This window comes from Callorhinus ursinus, unplaced genomic scaffold, assembly GCF_003265705.2.
Source record: "Callorhinus ursinus isolate GAN/ISIS: 27379988/994484 unplaced genomic scaffold, GSC_fseal_2.0 scaffold125, whole genome shotgun sequence".
Classification (NCBI taxonomy): domain Eukaryota; kingdom Metazoa; phylum Chordata; class Mammalia; order Carnivora; family Otariidae; genus Callorhinus; species Callorhinus ursinus.
Window position 1 is genome coordinate 349787 of NW_027397187.1, and position 17589 is coordinate 367375.

The 17589-nt window shown below is 51.1% G+C and overlaps 1 protein-coding gene across 4 annotated transcripts in view; it reads left to right on the forward strand.

Moving 5' to 3' along the window:
- The window catches only part of PNPLA7 (patatin like domain 7, lysophospholipase), a 60867-nt gene that overhangs the window by 7149 nt on the left and 36129 nt on the right, over positions 1–17589 (forward strand). For 3 of the 4 annotated variants that reach the window (XR_012377246.1, XM_025864846.2, XM_025864844.2), the window contains exons 9-15: positions 1722–1802; positions 8985–9113; positions 9550–9630; positions 10416–10542; positions 11194–11337; positions 14666–14754; positions 14867–15013. Coding sequence is in view for 3 of the 4 variants with exons in the window: in XM_025864846.2 (XP_025720631.2) it covers positions 1722–1802; positions 8985–9113; positions 9550–9630; positions 10416–10542; positions 11194–11337; positions 14666–14754; positions 14867–15013 (798 nt within the window). In the remaining variant the exon portion in view is untranslated. The remainder of the gene's footprint in view (positions 1–1721; positions 1803–8984; positions 9114–9549; positions 9631–10415; positions 10543–11193; positions 11338–14665; positions 14755–14866; positions 15014–17589) is intronic. The other variant, XM_073890039.1, reaches the window with a different exon arrangement.

Genomic DNA, 17589 nt, shown 5'->3' on the forward strand with positions numbered 1-17589 from the left:
CCCAAGGGAGTGCAGAGCGAGGTGGAGGGTGTGGGTCTGCTGTGTTGTGTGTGTTTGTTTTTTAAGTAAGCTCTACACCCAACGTGGGGCTTGAACTCATGACCCTGAAATCAAGATAGCACACTCTACCGACTGAGCCAGCCAGGCATCCCTGTTGTGTTTTTACTTATATGTCTGCCATTTAAAAGATTTTTTAAAGTTTTCTATTGAAAAGTTAGTGTAAAATTTTTAAGTTTCAGTTCTTTGGGGAAAAAGGCACACTTTGTGTCAAAAGCATTGGCTCACAGTTGGCGTGCCCTTTGATATTGGTACATTACCTTTCACTTACACGTGTGGGGGTGCCCATCGCTTAGTGGGTTCAGTGGCATTTGGTGGTTTTCCGCATTTTACCTGTTCTACACCTTTTGAGGTGTCTCTCCTGTCTCCTTAGAACACCCTCCAGTGGTTGGGTATTGATCTGCCACCATCAGTTGCACCCACCCTTGCCTTATGTTCAAGTTTCAGATTGTGAATGATTTTAACTCTAAGAAAATAATTAAGGTATTAATTCGCTGGAAAAGATATACTTACTTTCTGCCTCTGTTGAATTACGCCCTTGAATCAGAATTGCCAGGGGGCCATCTCCAGGCTAAGCCTGTGGAGATCTTGCTTTCCAGCAGGGCGCATCCTTTGATGTGCCCAGTAGTGTGATCCAGGCTTCCCACCTCTTGTTATTGTTGAAGCAGCCACCCAGGGAGCCCCAGACTGCACGAGGTGGCCCCCTGACCTTAAGGAAGTCCCCATCTGCCTGGACCCTGGGGGTTGGCCCTGACCCAGCATGGATCCCACATGTCCTTTCTAGACACGATGTTGTCTGTGTGTGTGACTTCATCTATGCTGGACTTGATGGGATGATGAGAAAGGAAATGGTCTTCGTCCAGCCTCCTCCCATCTGAGCCATCAGTGTCCAGGTCTGTCACCACCCAGCTGGTGAGCCTTTCCTGGAATGGAGCCTTTGGACCAGAAGGAAGGGTTCTTGGAAGGTGATCAGGGCCAAGTTTGAACAAGTTCAAAAAGGATTTTCCTGGGTCAAGCTGAGATGAAGTTCCTATACTAAATAACCACCATAGTTTCCTTTCTTTTTTAATCCAGTGGAAAAATACATCAAAATGCTGTGATTTATACCAGTAACAGCTGAGTTTGGCCCTCACAGCCTTCTTTTTTTTTTTTTTTTTTTTTTAAGATTTTACTTATTTATTTGACAGAGAGAGGTACAGTGAGAGAGGGAACACAAGCAGGGGGAGCGGCAGGCAGAGGGAGAAGCAGGCTCCTCGCTGAGCAGGGAGCCCGACGTGGGGCTCGATCCCAGGACCCTGGGATCATGACCTGAGCTGAAGGCAGACTCTTCACTGACTGAGCCACCCAGGCGCCCTGTCACAGCCTTCTTTTTAGGTCAGCAGACTAAGTCCTTAGGTTTTGTGACATTCAGTCTAAGTCCTCCTGGTGAGGACAAGCCACGGGTTGAAGAGCCATGCTCAAGATGGACTTCCTGATTGCTCTTACTCATTGTCATGTCCTCTGTCCCCTCTGCTCTGGAGCTTATCACACCTTGAGTTCCCGGAGGTCAGCTCGGGCATGGCCTAACTCGGGACAGGTGACAGTGGAGGCTGGGTGGCCCAGCGGGCCTGGGCTGGGCTGAGCCTCCTGTCAGTGGATGACTCTGCCCCGCTTCCCACGTGCAGGACGGCACTGAGGTGGCGGTCAAAGAGGTTCTGGCCGGGGACAGCGTCCACAGTCTCCTCAGCATCCTGGACGTCATCACCGTGAGTGCCCCGGGTCCCCCCAGAGTCACCTGGACAGCAGGCCCCCCAGCGCCAAGGCCAGTTCTCCCCAGTGGCGAGGGGTTGGCCTAGGATGGGAGGGACCCCCCGGAGGTCAAGGGTGTGTGTGGGAGCAACTTGAGTTCAAGTGTGTTTAAGAAGAGCTGGGCATTTGCTTACGTGTTTTGACTGTTTTTTAAATGATCATTTTTTGGACTGAGTAATATATGCACATGATCCGAGATTCAAAAGGGACAGACATTGTCTAGTGAAAACATTTCCTCTCACCCTTTAGGCCCCAAGGCTCTTTCCTAGGAGGGGCCTTCTTATGGATCTTCTGTGCCAACGGGTATCTCTGTTGTTTGCAGTTTTCTGCTGTTGAGCGTTGTGGTGGATGGTTTTGTGTGCACATTGTTTCATGTATTTGACTAGCGGAGACTTCCTGGGTGTGAGGGTGCACCCCCACCCCACGCCTGAGCCACAGTCCCGCGGGAGGGCGCCCATGCCCTCACCCACCAGCCAGGCAGTTACCTCATGTTTGATCTTTGCCAGTCCAGTTACAAAATAATATCTCATGTTATCTTGTAATTTTTAAACGTACTATCATGGAACATTTTTTGTTTTTCTAAGATTTTTATTTATTTGAGAGAGTATGAGCAGTGGGAGGGACAGAGGGAGAAGCCGATTCCCCCCTGAGCAGGGAGCCCGATTCGGGGCTCAATCCCAGGACCCCAGGGTCATGACCTGAGCCGAAGGCAGAGGCTCAACCGACTGAGCCACCCAGGCATCCCGTCATGGAACATTTAAACATACGCAAAAGTAGACAGAATAGTAAAATCAATTATATGTGTGTCACTGGCTGTAGAACGTCTTAGCTCAGCACACCTGTTCCCTTCTCATTAACTAGAATTTAATGTCTAATTTTCTTTTTCTTCAGAGTAAAATCTTCATACAGTGAAACAAATCTTAAACGTGCACTACCTGAGCTTTGATAACGCACACGTATGTATAGCTCAGAAGGTGTATTTGATTGTCACCTTTGAGGTTATACCTCCTGCTTTCACTTTTAGCTGTTCATTGAGGCAGCTTGTACCTCAGTTTCCCCCAGACAGTGCACAGAGGGGTCTCCAGCGTGGTTTAGCAGACCTTGGAAAGGATGCGTCGACATGGGGCTAGGGGTCTGGGTACTTGTGTGACACTCACAATGGGTGGGGCCCTTGGTGGGTATCCTCTGATCTAGCCCTGGGCTCTTGTGTACAAGGGAGTGACAAACTCAAGACTTTGGGGGTGTCCACCGTGTTCCCCCATCCCTTTTAGGCTGGCACAGATGTGCTTTGAGCTGTGCTGGGGCCTGGGGTGGAACTGTTTTTTATAGGACTCCGGCATCTTGGTCTGCCCCCAGGACCTGGTGTGTCTTCACAAGGCACTTGGCCAGCACTGAGACAGACACCACCTCCTCTGAGCAAGGCTGACCTGTCTTGAAAGGCCAGTGCCTGTACCTAGAGCGTTGTGCTGGGAAAGGGCACCCAGAGGTGCAGGGCAGGTCCCAAGTGGCTCTGTGTCACAATCTGTAAGGTGCACTGTGAGCCTGAGAAGCCCAGGAGGTGTAGACAGATTGTCTGTCTACATGGAGATAAATTAGGGAGTTATGCAGCTCTGTACCCTCCCTCTTCCTTGGCGAGGATTAAGCAAAAAATAGCTTTGGTGGAGGCTCTTCTTGGTATTTCTTGTCTGTAGTGAGTCCTGGTCTTACTGTAATTTTGGGCTTGGACACCATTTCTTGCAGCCCCAGGAGATGTGTGCTATGAGCAGACCTCCCCCGCCTGCTGCACCCCTGCCCTCCCCCTGGGGTGGCAGCCCGTCTCCCTTCAGTGGGGTGGGGTAAGAAAACAAGAGCGATATTTGAGAGAGAATAATTCTGTATTGTGATTAATTGATCATCTGGAAGGACAGAATTTTTGTCTAATAAATATTTGTGTTTGTCATTTAAAAAAATTATTTCCATCCAAGTAATATAGACAGATTCTAAAAACAGTTTTGGTGTTTTGTGAATCACAGTTGTCTGCTCAACTGCCCCCTCCCGAGGAAAGCCCCTTCCATCTCCGCTTGGCTTTCTGGGCAACCTGCTTTTCTTGCTCTTTTGTAACCCTTCCATTTTAGATTCAAGTGGGCTTCCTGGCCTGGAAATGAGGGCCGACTTTCCTGATGGCTCTGCCGGCCTCCGCACTCCTCCCACCCCACAAAGCCACACTGAAACAATGTTGTTCCCCTCAGTGAGGTTCCTTTCTTGTTTCGCCTGCAGTTCACAGTGGCCTTGGTTTTTGGGTGGCTTAGTTTTTTGTGTATGTTATGGTCTGGTGCCCTGCCCCAGTGCCCTGTGAGTTGGGCAGCCCCCAAGCCCCCAGCTTCTTGTCCAACCTGAGCTCCCGGGGCCCCTCCTCCTCATCTGGGCCCTATCCTTCTGTGTGGGGCCCTCACCTCTGCTGCCTTGGCCAGCTTGCTTGTTTTGGTGGAGCAGTTCCTGTCTGCTTCCCGAAGGGTGTGAGGGAGACAGAGTTCTGGGAACCTACAATCCAGAATGTCTTCCTTCTGTGCTGCCTCTACCTTTCTTTCGTTTTTAAGACTTTATTTGTGAGAGAGAGAGAGAGAGAGAGAGAGAGTGCGAGCACAGGTGGGGGGTGGGGGGGCAGAGGGAGAAGCAGACTCCCGACTGAGCAGGGAGCCCGACGCAGGGCTCGATCCCAGGACCCTGGGATCATGACCTGAGCCGAAGGCAGACGCCTAACCGACTGAGCCCCCCGTGTGCCCCTACCTTTACCTTTCTGTTATACTTTCTGGCAGATTTCTTCCACTTCATTTTCCAAACCTTGCACTGAACTTCTAATTTCAGTCACCGCGTATTATATTTTATTTGTTTTTAACTTTTTAAAATTTTCGGTACAGTTACACACAGTGTCACGCTAGTGTCAGGAGTACGGTATAGTGACTGAGCACTTCTGTACATCACCCGCTGCTCATCACGACAGGTGCCCTCCTTCATCCCCAGCACCTGTTTCACCCACCCCCCTCTGGGTATCATCAGTGTGTTCCTTATAATTAACAGTCTGTTCCTTGGCTTCTCTCTGACTCTCTCCTTTGCTCATTTGTTTTGTTTCTAAAATTCCACATATGAGTGAAATCATATGGTATTTGTCTTTCTCTGGCTGACTTATTTCACTTAGCATAATACACCCTAGGGGCTCCTGGTGACTCAGTCTGTTAAGTGCCCCACTCTTGATTTTGGCTCAGGTCCTGATCTCAGGGTTGTGAAAGCAAAGCCCACACGGGGCTCCATGCTGAGCGTGGAGCCTGCTTAAGATCCTCTCTCTCTGCTGCTCGAATGCACTCTCTCTCAAAAAAACAAATACTCTCTAGATCCATTGCGTCATTGCAAATGGCAAGATTTCATTCTTTTTTATGGGTAACGTTCCGTTATGTACGTGTATGTGTATATATTACACATATGTACGTACACACACAGCACATCTTTATCCGTTCATCAGACAGCAGGCGCTGGGGTTGCTCTGCATCTTGGCTGTTGTAAGTAATGCTGCAGTAAACATACATGGAGACGTGTGTGTGTACATACACACATATTTTGCATGTATATTTTTTTAATTAGTGTTTTCATATTCTGTGGATAAATACCCAGCAGTGGAATTACTGGAGTCATGTGGTAATTGTATTTTTAATATTCTCCATACCCTTACCAACAACTGTTGTTTCTTGTGTTTTTGGTTTTAGTCATCATGTTTTTTATTTTAGGAGCTCTTCCCCCCCCCCCCCAAATTTTTTTTTTTAAATAACATTTTATTAACAAAAGGTTTTCTTTTGCTCCCTGTGTTCTCTCTTGCTCTTTTGGGTCTCTCTTCTCTTTCTATTCTGGCTTCTGTCTTTCCCACTTGTCACTCCCATTTGTGTGGGAGTGACATCCACATTGACCTGGCTACGTCGCCAATGTGGCAGAGCCCCACACGAGCCAGAGTGAGTCACCGAAAGAGCACTACACGCAGGCAAGACTGACCTGTGAGGGCGGAAAGGTAGTCAGCACACGAGAGGGCCAGGCAGGCCACACAGCCTCTGCTGTAACTGCTCGGCTTGGCCGTCCCAGTGTTCCAATAAAGACTTACTTACAAAAAAGGGCCAGTGGGTGAGATTTGGCCCTTGGGCTGAGGTTTGCCGGTTCTGGCCAATTACTGTTACCTGTCGGGACTAGGTTGATTGGGCTCAGTGGGGACATAAGGTAATCTGGGTTGCTGGAAATGCCCTATACCTTCTTTTGAGTGCTGGATATATGGGTTAGTTATAAAAAGAAAAGTAGCATGAGCTACTTGGAAGCCGTCTGTGAGCCCCAGTGTGCTTAGGGTTTGTCCCCCTGGGGCTCACTGCAGGAAGGCTGGCAGGGAACCCGCAGGTCAGCATCTGCGGGGTTTTCTCAAAAGCTGAATCTCAGAGAGGAATCTGCCAATGTCCTGCCATAGAGGAGTTGGCTTGGAGTCGGGGAAGCGGGGTGGGGTTGCCCCATCCAGGTGGACACTGTCCTCCAGCCCAGGCGTGAGATGGTGCCTGGCCCTGGGCTATGCTGAAGGTCCTGGTGCTCTGACCTGCCTGCTCACCATCTGCAGGACCCCAGCAGCCAGTTGCAGGGCGAGGCGGGGCTCGGGCCCTCCCGTGAGGATGGGTTTCACCATCTTGGCTCTGTAACCCTTAAAGAGAATGGTTCAGCTTTCATCAGACAGCTCTGTTAGCTGCCACTCTGTCACATACTTTTCACTAGCTTCCAAAATGTTGTTTACATGTCTCGTCTGCTCTTAGCTTTTGTCTTGATTCTTGGAGGTTTGTATCTTTTTAATAGAGCAGAGATTAGTGGGTGTGCCATGGAGATACACACTCATCTTCAAACTACCATCTTTGATGGGAGGTCGCCTTTATTATTTTTTTTTTCCAACTGAACTAACAACGTATTCTTTTGATACCTAGGCAATTTTGATTCTTTTAGTTTTTTTCCATTTTACTGAGAAATCACTGGCACGTGTCACTGTGAGTGTGTGGTATGCAGCAGGATGTTTTGGTTTACTTCTGTTGTGAAATGATCGCCACGACAGGTCCAGCTAACACCCATCATCTCAGACACAGGTTTAAATGAGATGTGATGCGCTCCTAGGACCCCCCTTCGCAGCGTTCCCGTGTGCCCTACGGCAGCGACGGGCCCCAGGTTGCTCGTTGTACCCCTGGTACTTGCCGTCCTGATATTCTGACTGGAACTTTGTACCTTTTGACCACCTTACTCCAACTGCCCCTTCCCTTATTACTTTAATTTTTTTACAAATGTTAGGAAATATTTCAGATATACGGGAATGCATAATAGTAAGCAACCAAGTGAGCTGTCACCCGGGTCCTGTAGCCATCGCCAAGCTGACTAGCTGTAAACCCACCTTCCAGTGTCCCCTTCCTTTCCTCAGAGGGCAGCTGTACCCTCTGCAGCGCATGGCGTGGTGGCTTTCTGCCGTGTGTGGTTCCTCCGCAGCTGGGCCTGTGCAGGTTATTAACGTCAGGCCCCCACGTGCACAGTGTGTCCCGGTTCAGTCATCCACACCACTGTTGGTACATCCGGTTGCCAACTGACCTTCAGCCTGTTTATAGTTGGTTTTTTGTCATGCCTCTGCTGCTGAGAATGTTTGGAAAGGCATGCAAGCGTGAAGGTTTCTTGCAGGTCTACACCTGGGTCTTGTGCACACTGTCAGTAATTCAGCCTCTCTCTGTGGTTCACATAGTTTTTTGATTTTAGGTGAGGTTGAGGGTGTTGTTTTTCTAAATAAACAAGTCAATTTGGAAATAAGTAGCCCACGAGCCATCTTTAACAACAGTGGCTACACTGTCATTCCCTTTTCCCACGTTTCCCCCAAACATACACACCTGCTTTTCTCTCTGATTCTTGGACAAAGATGAGAATTGCCATCTGATGGGGTTTGTGGGCCAGCCCTCCCTTGGCTCTCCTGGGATCTCTTAGCTGCTTGACTTACTTGTGAGTGGGAGACTGGGTGAGGCCACATCGAAGATACCCCCTGTACCCACTGTGTGCCCGCAGAAGGGATGCCTGCTCTCCGCAGAGCGGCCGAGCAGTGCATAAGCGACGAGGGGGCGTGCTGGCTCCTTGGCCTCACAAAGGGGCAGGGCACCCCAGAGCTGGCCTGTACTTTCTGTCCTTTAGCTCCTGGCAGGCGACTGCTCTGTGCTCCTGTTTCGTGTGGTGCCGTTTGTGGTCTCCCAGGGACAGTTTTCTTTCTGTGAAGGATGTGAAATGAGCAGAAAGGGGAAGAAATATAACAGAGTCCCAGAGCTCACTTAGAACATCTTGAGAACCACACGCCCAGGTTCCCGACGCACAGGGCTTGGTCAGGAGGTCGGGAATACCCCAGCTCCCCCACTGTGGGCAGACTTCCCGGTGTGGCCAGCCCCATCCTGAGACTCCTAGCGCTGTTCCTGTGAACACAGACATTGCTAACAGGTTGAGAGGCTCCCCTCAGGAACCGGGGGCCAAGACTGGCCACGTTCCTCACCATTCAACCCTGACAGTGCAGACGTGGTGTGCATGTGGGCCACATGGTGCAGCCACTGTGGAGACAGCATGGTAGTTTCCTGAAAGTTAAAGATGCATATATACTGAATGGCCCAGAAGCTGTACGTGAACAGTTATGACAGCTTTATTTACAGTTGCCCCAAACTGGAAACAACCCAGGTGCCCTTTAACTGCTGGGCGGCTGACACAGCCTCCTCAGCCATCAAGAGCATAACTGCTGGTGCATGAACAGCATGGCGGGCCTCAAGCTGCCATCTCAGTGAAGGGAGAAGGGAGCCAGCCCTGTGTGATTCCATTTATGTGATGTTTTGACGAAGGCAAAACCATCAGGACAGATGAACCCTGGGTGGCTGCCTGCAAGCAGCAGTGGACAGATAGGGCGGTGACAGCGGAGGGTGGTGTCCTGGCTGGAAAAGAGGCTTTGCGGGCTCCTAGGAGGTGCTTCTCGAGCGGGGCGAGGTGCAGCGGGGCTGTGGTGGGCGCTTCTACGCACAACCACGTGCTGGTGTCTCGTCCCTTCTGGAGACGGGGACGCTGGGAGCAGCCTGACCTTGCTGTCCTTGCAGGGCCACACCGCTCCATACAAAACCGTGTCTGCCCGTGCTGCTATCCCTTCCACCGTCCTCCGGCTCCCAGCGGTGGTTTTTCAAGGAGTTTTTGAGAAGTATCCTGAAACCCTGGTGAGGGTGGTGCAGGTGGGTCCCATTTGCAGGAGCCCTTTCTGGCCCAGGGGCCGGGGCCCCAAGTGTTTATCACAGGCTGCTGTGTTGGTCCTGAGTGTCGCAGACCCAGGAAGGTGTGTCCAGAGTGGGTGTAGGAAGGACTAAGGTGGTTTTCTGAGGGATTTGTAATATATATTTTACAGTAAAAGTCAATATTCATGACCTCAAAGAGGTCTTCAGAACTCCCACTAGCCCCCAAAGAGTTCTTTTTTTGTTATTAAATTTCTTGTTTTGAAGTAATCTTAGATTTACTGAAAACTTGCACAAATAATGCAGTTTCCTTATGCCCTAGACACTAACATCTTAGGTGACCACGGTGAGTTGTCAGGACTGGGGGCTTCGTGTTGTGACGGGGCTCGGGGGTTCTGCAGGGGGCACTGGGCCCGGCACAGCTGGCTGTCCCCCACAGATCATCATGGTGCGGCTGCAGAGGGTCACCTTCCTGGCTCTGCACAACTACCTGGGCCTGACCACAGAGCTCTTCAACCCGGTAAGTGCAGCCTCATGCCCTTGTCCATGTCACTGGGACCCTGGGCTTTGAGAGGGGCTTGTGGGGCAGTGTTTACTCCTCTGCCTTAAAGCCAATGCTGGTGGATGAGCTTGATTCTCCTGAGGCCTTGTGCTAAGAAACCGTCCCACCCATGAGATGTGGTGATGCGACTCCTCCGATGCCCATTCCAGGAGAGCCTGCAGTTTGGCCTGAATGTGGCCCCTTCAGTCACCTTGCTCCATAAGCTTGCCTGCCCCTTTCCTGTTGTTCACCTGGCACACACCGCAGAGCTGCCTGCCCGCCCAGTAGAGGCAGTCCCCTCCTGTCCCTTGGGGGTCCATCCTGCTGGCACTCTGGGTGAGGGGTCAGCTTGCTCCACCCAGAGCTGCTGTGAGCAGTAGATGTAGATGAGACCCTCGTGGGCCCTGCTTCGAGGGGGCCTGGATGCTGATCACTCATTACTGGGGTCAGCACTGCACTTGGGGATTCTCCCTAGTTCTGATGGGTTTCACGTTTTATCATCTTCCTTTACTGGTATTTTAGGGCACATCCTTTTGTTTTCTACATTACTTTTCTCTTAATGAAGAACGTTAAGGTTTCTGACAGTGTTGACCACCATTTAAACTTGATAGGGTTGCCAGGATAAAGCAAGCTGGGCTTTTGTTGCCTTAAGCCCATGCTGGTCTCTGCGCTGGTCACCACTCCTCTTGTTCTCCCAAGTGTGGCTGCTGAGAGTACCAGCCCAGGGGTGCCCCTGGAACACCTGCTGCTTTCTCACATCCCAGGAGAGCCAGGCCATTCCCCTGGTGTCTGTGGTCAGTGTGGCTGCTGGGAAGGTCAGGAGGCAGGCGTGCTGCGTCTCTGAGGATCGTCTTGAGAGACCCCTGCGGCCCCAGGAGTCCTGCGACCCAGGTACTGCCCCCAAACTGGCCTCCTGCCTGAGTCCGGGCCACCCCAGCCACCCCTCCTGTCATCCCCTCTCTGGGAGGACTAGGCTCCAGGGGAAAGCCATTCGGGGAGCAGATTGCAAGCTTCATGCTGCTCTGAGCTCTTGAGAGGGTCCTAGATCTGGGGAGAGAAACCATCCATTGAGGCTTCTTGGCTACAAGTCACCTTCAGGGTGAGTGTGTAACACGCAGCCATGCCAACAAATGCGGGATAGGTCACCTGTGTGTTTATAAACAAGTGGCTGGTAGGTTAGTGAGATGAAGCTGCGTAGCTCAGGGCACTTCCTGCAAGGTGGCTTTTATGTTCATTCACCTGAGGGGCCAGGGGAGCACGGAAGCGTGCCAGGCTCATGCCAGGTGTGCTTGATGGTCACCTCGATTAAAACAGTCACTGGGAGGGCGACATGCGAGGCTTCAGCCTGTGGAGGAGGCTGGCAGCAAGGGCAAGTCAGTTCAGGAAGACCTGGGGGAGGCAGAGCAGGGCCCATGTCCAAGGTTGGCACTGCCCTGGGCAGCTGGGTGCAGGTGTTGAGGTTGTGGCCTGGGGGCCTTGAGACAAGAGGTCTGTGCACCGCCATGGGGACAGAGGCCTTCCTTCCCACCCGCCCCCTCCCAGCAGATGGAGGGGGCAGCCGTGCAGCAGTCTCTGGGCCTGTGCTGAAGAGGAGCCAGTCCTTCCCGCTGCCTTCTGTCCACGAAGAGATCCCGGATGAGTTTGGCAAGGCCCAGGCAGGTGACCAGGCCCCTTTCGCTCCACCAGGTAAGGCATTGGGCTCCTGAGCTTGGAGCATTTACAGGTGGGCAAGCTGTCAGGCCCAGAGGACCCTATGCCCACACTCTGGCTCTGTCAGATGCAGTGGTAAGTGTCTTGCTGCCCTGAGCACCCCGTGGGCTCCTCTCTACACTGCCCTATTTTACCCCTGCCTCGCATCTGTGTCCCAGGGGTCTGCATCCCCAAGGCTGCACCTGGCTGCTGCAGGAGCATCTCCTCCAGTGCCATCCTTTCTCCCCTGTGCTGGGTTGTGCTCACCAGCACACTGCCATGTGGCATCCTCCACTGAAATGGGTTTCCTAGGCCCTCTGGCCCCTGAGCTACTACCAGAATGTGCTTTCATTAAAGCAGAGTTCTCGGGGCACCTGGGCGGCTCAGTCAGTGAAGGCTGTGCCCTCGGCTCAGGTCATGATCCCGGGGTCCTGGGATCGAGCCCCGCATCGGGTTCCCTGCTCGGCGGGAAGCCTGCTTCTCCCTCTCCCACTCCCCCTGCTTGTGTTCCCTCTCTCGCTGTGTCTCTCTGTCAAATAAATAAATCTTGAAAAAAAAAAACCCTTTAAAGAATTGTCTATTTAGGGGCACCTGGCCGGCTCAGTTGGTAGAGCATGTGACTCTTGATCTCAGGGTTGTGAGTTTGAGCCCCACGTGGTGTGGAGCCTACTTAAAATTAAAAAAAAAAAAAAAAAAGAATTGTCTGCTTCTATTCTCTGCTCATTTTCTGCAGGGTTTTCTGAATCTATTTTGTTGATTTGTATCAATTCTTCACATGCTCTGGCTAGAGACCCTTCATCAGCTGTGTTTGCTCAGACACCTTTTTCTGGTCTCCGTCTGTCAGAAGACCCAGCCTTGTGGACTGTCATGGAGCAGGACCCGTGATGCTCCTTTATTGAAAACCAGCCGTTGCACACCCTGTGGTCTGTGTTTGGTGCCTTCCTCCTCCTTCTTTCCTCATTCAGGGGGTCGTAAGCGTGTTCTCCCAGATCCTCTTCTGCGAGCTGAGTGGTTTCCCTTTGTTTGCCCTTCCTGCTTGGGTGTGTTCGAAGTCAGACATTCAGCCTTTTCTTAACTTCGTGTGGTGATAACTTACACAGCACCATTCACGAAACAGTCTTTCCTTTCCCGTTGCCTTTTTTGGTGCTGTCTTCATTTGGTGTCAAGTTTATGAATATATGTGGATTTTTTTTTCTTTTCTTTTTTTTTTAGTAATAGCTTTTTGGAGATGTGATCCACATACCATTAAGTTCACCTTTTTAAAGTGTATAATTCATTAGTGTATTCGCAAAATTGTGTATCCATCACTACCGTTTAATCCGGAACGTCTTGTCAGCCAGTAGACACACCGCGTCCCCATTAGCCATCACCCCTGGCCCCAGCCCCCACTGACCTGCTTTCTGTCTCTTGGATTCGCCTGTTCTGGATATTTCATTACTTGGATCTACTTTTTAGGCATCTTTTGTGTTCTATTGGGATATTTGCCTATTTCTTCACGGACACCAAGTTGTTTTCAATTTTCCTTAACTGTTTTTGGTTGTATAATATGAATACAGAAAGTGTAAATTGTAAATGGGCAGTGTGATGATTTTTCATAAACTGAACTCGCCTGTGAGGCCAGTGCCCAGATGCAGAAACCCGCCGGCAGAGAGGTTGGGCTCTGCCAGCTGTCCCGCCGGAGCTCCCTGCTCTCCTCAATTCCAGCGACGTGAGCTGGTGCAGAGTCTGGTTGCTTCCACTCGGCTTTGTGTCTGAGGTCTGTACGTGTTGTGTGCGGCGGCAGCACCTGTGCTCGGTGGTGGGTGGCGAGTGTGAAGACACTGCACTTATGTGTCTGTTGTGTATGTGTTCCTGTTGGAACTGCTGGGTCATAGAGTGCTCGCCGTTGGCTCAGGAGATGCTGCGCACGGTTTTCTGGGTGCCCGTCCCGAGGTGTACTTCTACCGCCCTCCTAAGCCGGCACTGTCCAATATGGGATCCCCAGCACGTGTCGCTGTCAGCATTGAGCTCCTAGCGATGCAGTCCTCTGTCCCATTCAGGCGCTCTTGGCCCGTGTGTTAGTGCTGCTGACGGGCTTCACCGTCTTCCAGGAAGCCCCGCCCCTGCCCGCTGTCTGCTTCCTGTCATCTTCGCCTCGGCTCCTCTGGCCCAGCAGGCCTCACTGTGGCCGCACCCCGTCCTCCTGACCTCTCCTGTGCCCCAGGACTTGCCACCTCCATTGGAGTGGGCTGCATGGTCTTTTGTCTGCTTTCCCCTTAGATCTTCGTTCATCCTAATGGATTAGTAGGAGTTCTTTAGATCTTCTCTGTATGAATCCTTTGTGGGATATATGCACTGAAGATATTTTCTGCTCGCTCTTTTCACCCTCTTAATGGTGTCATTTGATGAATAGAAGTTTTTAAATTTAAGAGTCCAATTTACTGAATTTTTTCTTTTGTAATTAATGCATTTTGTGTCCTGTTTAGGAAATCTGCCTGTAAGATTTAACATTTTACCTTTCATATTTATCCCTCTAGGATTGGTTCTTTTGTCTAAAGTGCATACTGGACACGATACACTTTTTTTCCATATGACTATTCAGCTGACCTGCTATATTTAAAAAAAAAAAGTGTTTAGCAAATTTTTCAAATAAAAAAAGCTTCAGTGAAGATAAAGGAAAGTAATAGCAGGTCCACCTGTAATAAAGTTTGACTGTGGATCACCCTGTTCCATAAACATATGCAGCAACTGCCATCTTCCTCTGGTCCCCGCAGATAATGCCCTCTTAACGAAACATGTGTCTGCAAAGAGCAGAGGGACTCAGCATTTTAAGTTTTGTCAACTGACGTGGGTAAACTGACAATAAGAATAGCATCGTATAGGATTGTGTAACCTTTACCATATGCATGGATTAATCACAGGGACCATGGCACGGTTTTATTTTTAACACTATTTTTTTTAAAGATTTGTTTATTTAAGAGAGAGAGCATAAGTGGGAGGGGCAGAGGGAGAGGGAGAAGCAGGCTTCCCACCGAGCAGGGAGCCTGATGTGGGGCTCGATCCCAGGACCCTGGGACCATGACCTGAGCCGAAGGCAGACACTCAACGACTGAGCCACCCAGGAGCCCCAATTTTTTTTTAATTTAAGAAATAAAAATTGGTTGTGGGTCACAAGAGGGCATGCATGACAGCACAGTGGCTGCACTCCAGTGATCGAGTCTCACCTGCCAGGGTCTGCGCTGCTTCGCCTTCAGGGGGAGAGCTCAGCCAGCCCTCAGCGAATGTGTTTGGGCCCGCATGTCCAGCCAGGTTGGCACAGTGTCCTGCGTCTTCCCTCCATTTGTAGGGAGCACCTCAGACCTGAGGATGGCATGTGACCGTGCCAGGGTCCTCCTCCACGCCGAGGAACACCCTGGGAGCGCCGTGGCCAGCAAGGTAGGTGGGCACACTCCCTGCTCTCTCAGGCTGTGCCCTGCCCTGGCTTAGTGCTCCCTGCGAGAGCCTTTCGCCTGCCACGTCCCTCTGATCTGCCTGTGCTCTTCTCAAGTCCAAGAAGAGCGTGATTGTTGCAGACGCTCCCTCTGCAGTCTTCCAGTATGCAGAGACTAACTCAGATGAGACTGTCTCCAGCAGGAAGACAGATGCCATCCTCAGGGCTGCCAAGAAGGACCTGCTCACCCTGATGAAGCTGGATGTAAGTGGCTGCCCTCCTGCCTCTCTCTGGCTGGGGTGAGCTGGGAGATGTGCGCGGTCTCTGGAGAGGCCGGTGATACTCCCACAGCCTGTCCTGCTAAGGACCCACTCCTTTGGGGCATTGTGTCCCAGGTCGGGGCCACCACAAGCCCCTGCCCGAGGCGGGGCTCCCTCTGGGGTGCTCAGGATGGTGTCCTTACGCTGGTGGCTTCGCAGACCCTCTCCCCGGCACCTTCTTCCCAGCACATCCCTCCCTCCCCCCGCATGCCTGGAGGTGGCAGGGCTGTGAACCCTGTGTGCTCTGCAGGCTTTGGACACCACCCAGGAAGGCCCTGTAAGGGTTACAAGCACTGGCTTTCCTGACTGTCTTCATCACATGCCCATTTGTTCTTGACCCTTCTTCCCTCACATTAGTTTATGTATTTATCTATTTTAAAGATTTTATTTATTTATTTGACAGCGAGAGAGGGAACACAAGCAGGGGGAGTGGCAGAGGGAGAGGCAGGCTCCCCGCCGAGCAGGGAGCCCGATGTGGGACTCGATCCCAGGACCCTGGGACCATGACCTGAGCCGAAGGCAGACGCTTAACGATGAGCCACCCAGGCGCCCCTCTCCCTCACATTTTAAAGACTTGTGAATACCTTGTCTACAGAAGAATGTGGGTGCCCATGGAACCACTATTCCAGGGACCATACTATTAGCTGCTCCCAAAACCAGTTGTGTGCCCTCCGTGGCTGCAGCCCCTCACCCCCAGGGAGACCACCGCCTTGCACCTGCGTGGGGACTTTCTGTGTGGGACTCATCCTGTGTGTCCTTCGGGCCCGCTGTTCCTTGCTCAGCATCGTGCCTGTGACTTGCCCACATGGTTGCCAGTCCTGAAGGCTCTGCCAGCACAGGAATGCGCCGTGCGTGCCCATCCCGTGTCCACGCTGTGGAGGGACATGCATGCACATGTCTGTGTCCCGGGGGTTGTGCGTCACCTCTTGCCTAGATCGGGGGTTCCTTGGCCCTGCATGCATGACAGGATCTGGGTTTTCAGCCTTTTCCATTTCAGATAAATACGGGCACAGTGTTGAGTAGAGCTTTTGGTTTTAATCACATTTTTTGGATTCCAAGTAGGGCTGGGCGCCTTCCACGTTTCTACTTTGTCTGCCTCTTGGGAGGCAGCAGTTTGAGACTTCTGCCCATTGTTCTGTCTCCCTTTTTGACTCTAAGGGTTTCTTTATATTTTCTAAATAAGTCCATTGTTGATTATAGGTTTTGCACATGATCTGCTCTAGCTTTTGCCTTTTTTGCCTTCTGAATGGTATGTTTGGTGGACACAAGTTCTTCATTATAACACAGTAAACTTACCAGTCTTTTCCTTTATGGTTAGTGCTTTTATGCCTTGCTTAAGAAATAGTTCCATACTTCAGATTCATAAAGATGTTTTCTATATTGTTGTTTGAAAGTTTTATTGCTTTGCCTTTCTTAGGTTTTAATGAGATGGAGTTAATTTTTGTGCAGGATGCAAGAAAGCACTGATTATATTTTTGCTCATGGATTCCTGGTTAGCCCAGCATCCTGCCCCCATCGTAAACCTGTCTGTGGGGTCCTCTGTTGTGTTTCCTTGCACTGCTTTTGGTGGGCACGCACAGCAGAATAGCTCTACCACGGGGCTGCCCTCCTGGAGGCTTCCTCCCACACCTGCCCTGCTCACAGGAGCTGCCTTCCCTGGCCCTCTGGTCCTAAGAGTGTTTTTCATGACATTTTTGTCACATGTGCCCACGGCTCAGCATAGCATCCCGACTGGGTCAGCTTTCAGGCCAAAGTTGGGGGCTGAAGGAGGAAAGAAGCCAAGAGCCTCCCGCTGTACCTTGTGTTGCTGTGTGTCTGCAGCATTCTGGCCGGGCTCTGCCTCCCATCCTGAGCGGCACAGAGGCTGCAGTGGGCTGACTCCCTGCTCGCAGGGCGGTTGGTTGAGGTGAGCTCTAGGTGACATGTTGGCAGCCGCGTACCGTCCCCGGCCCCAGCGTCACTGTAGAAAGTCGTGTGCTGGTCTTTCCTCCTTTGAAAATAACTTTTCTCTTGCTGCTTTTAAGATATTTTCATTGTTGGGGCACCCGGGTGGCTCAGTCAGTGAAGCGTCTGCCTTCGGCTCAGTGGGGAGTCTGCTTCTCCCTCTGCCTCAACTGCTCCCTCTGCCCCTCCCCCTGCTCTTGCTCACTGTCCCTCTCAAATAGATAAATAAAATAAAAAAAAGAAGACACTCATCTTTGCTTTCCTGCAATTTCAGAACTGGGTGTGGATTTCTTTTTGTTTATCTTACATGAAATTCTTTGGGCTTCTTCAGTCTGGACCTCTGAATTCCTTTTGAAAAATTATCAGCATTTTCTCTTCAAATATTGCCTCTGCATATTTTCTCTCTTCTCCTTCAGAGGCTCCTGTGGGATGTGTGTTCTCCTTTATGTTTTATGTCTTACCCTTTTTTTTTAAAGATTTTATTTATTTGACAGAGAGACACAGCGAGAGAGGGAACACAAGCAGGGGGAGTGGGAGAGGGAGAAGCAGGCTTCCCGCCGAGCAGGGAGCCCGATG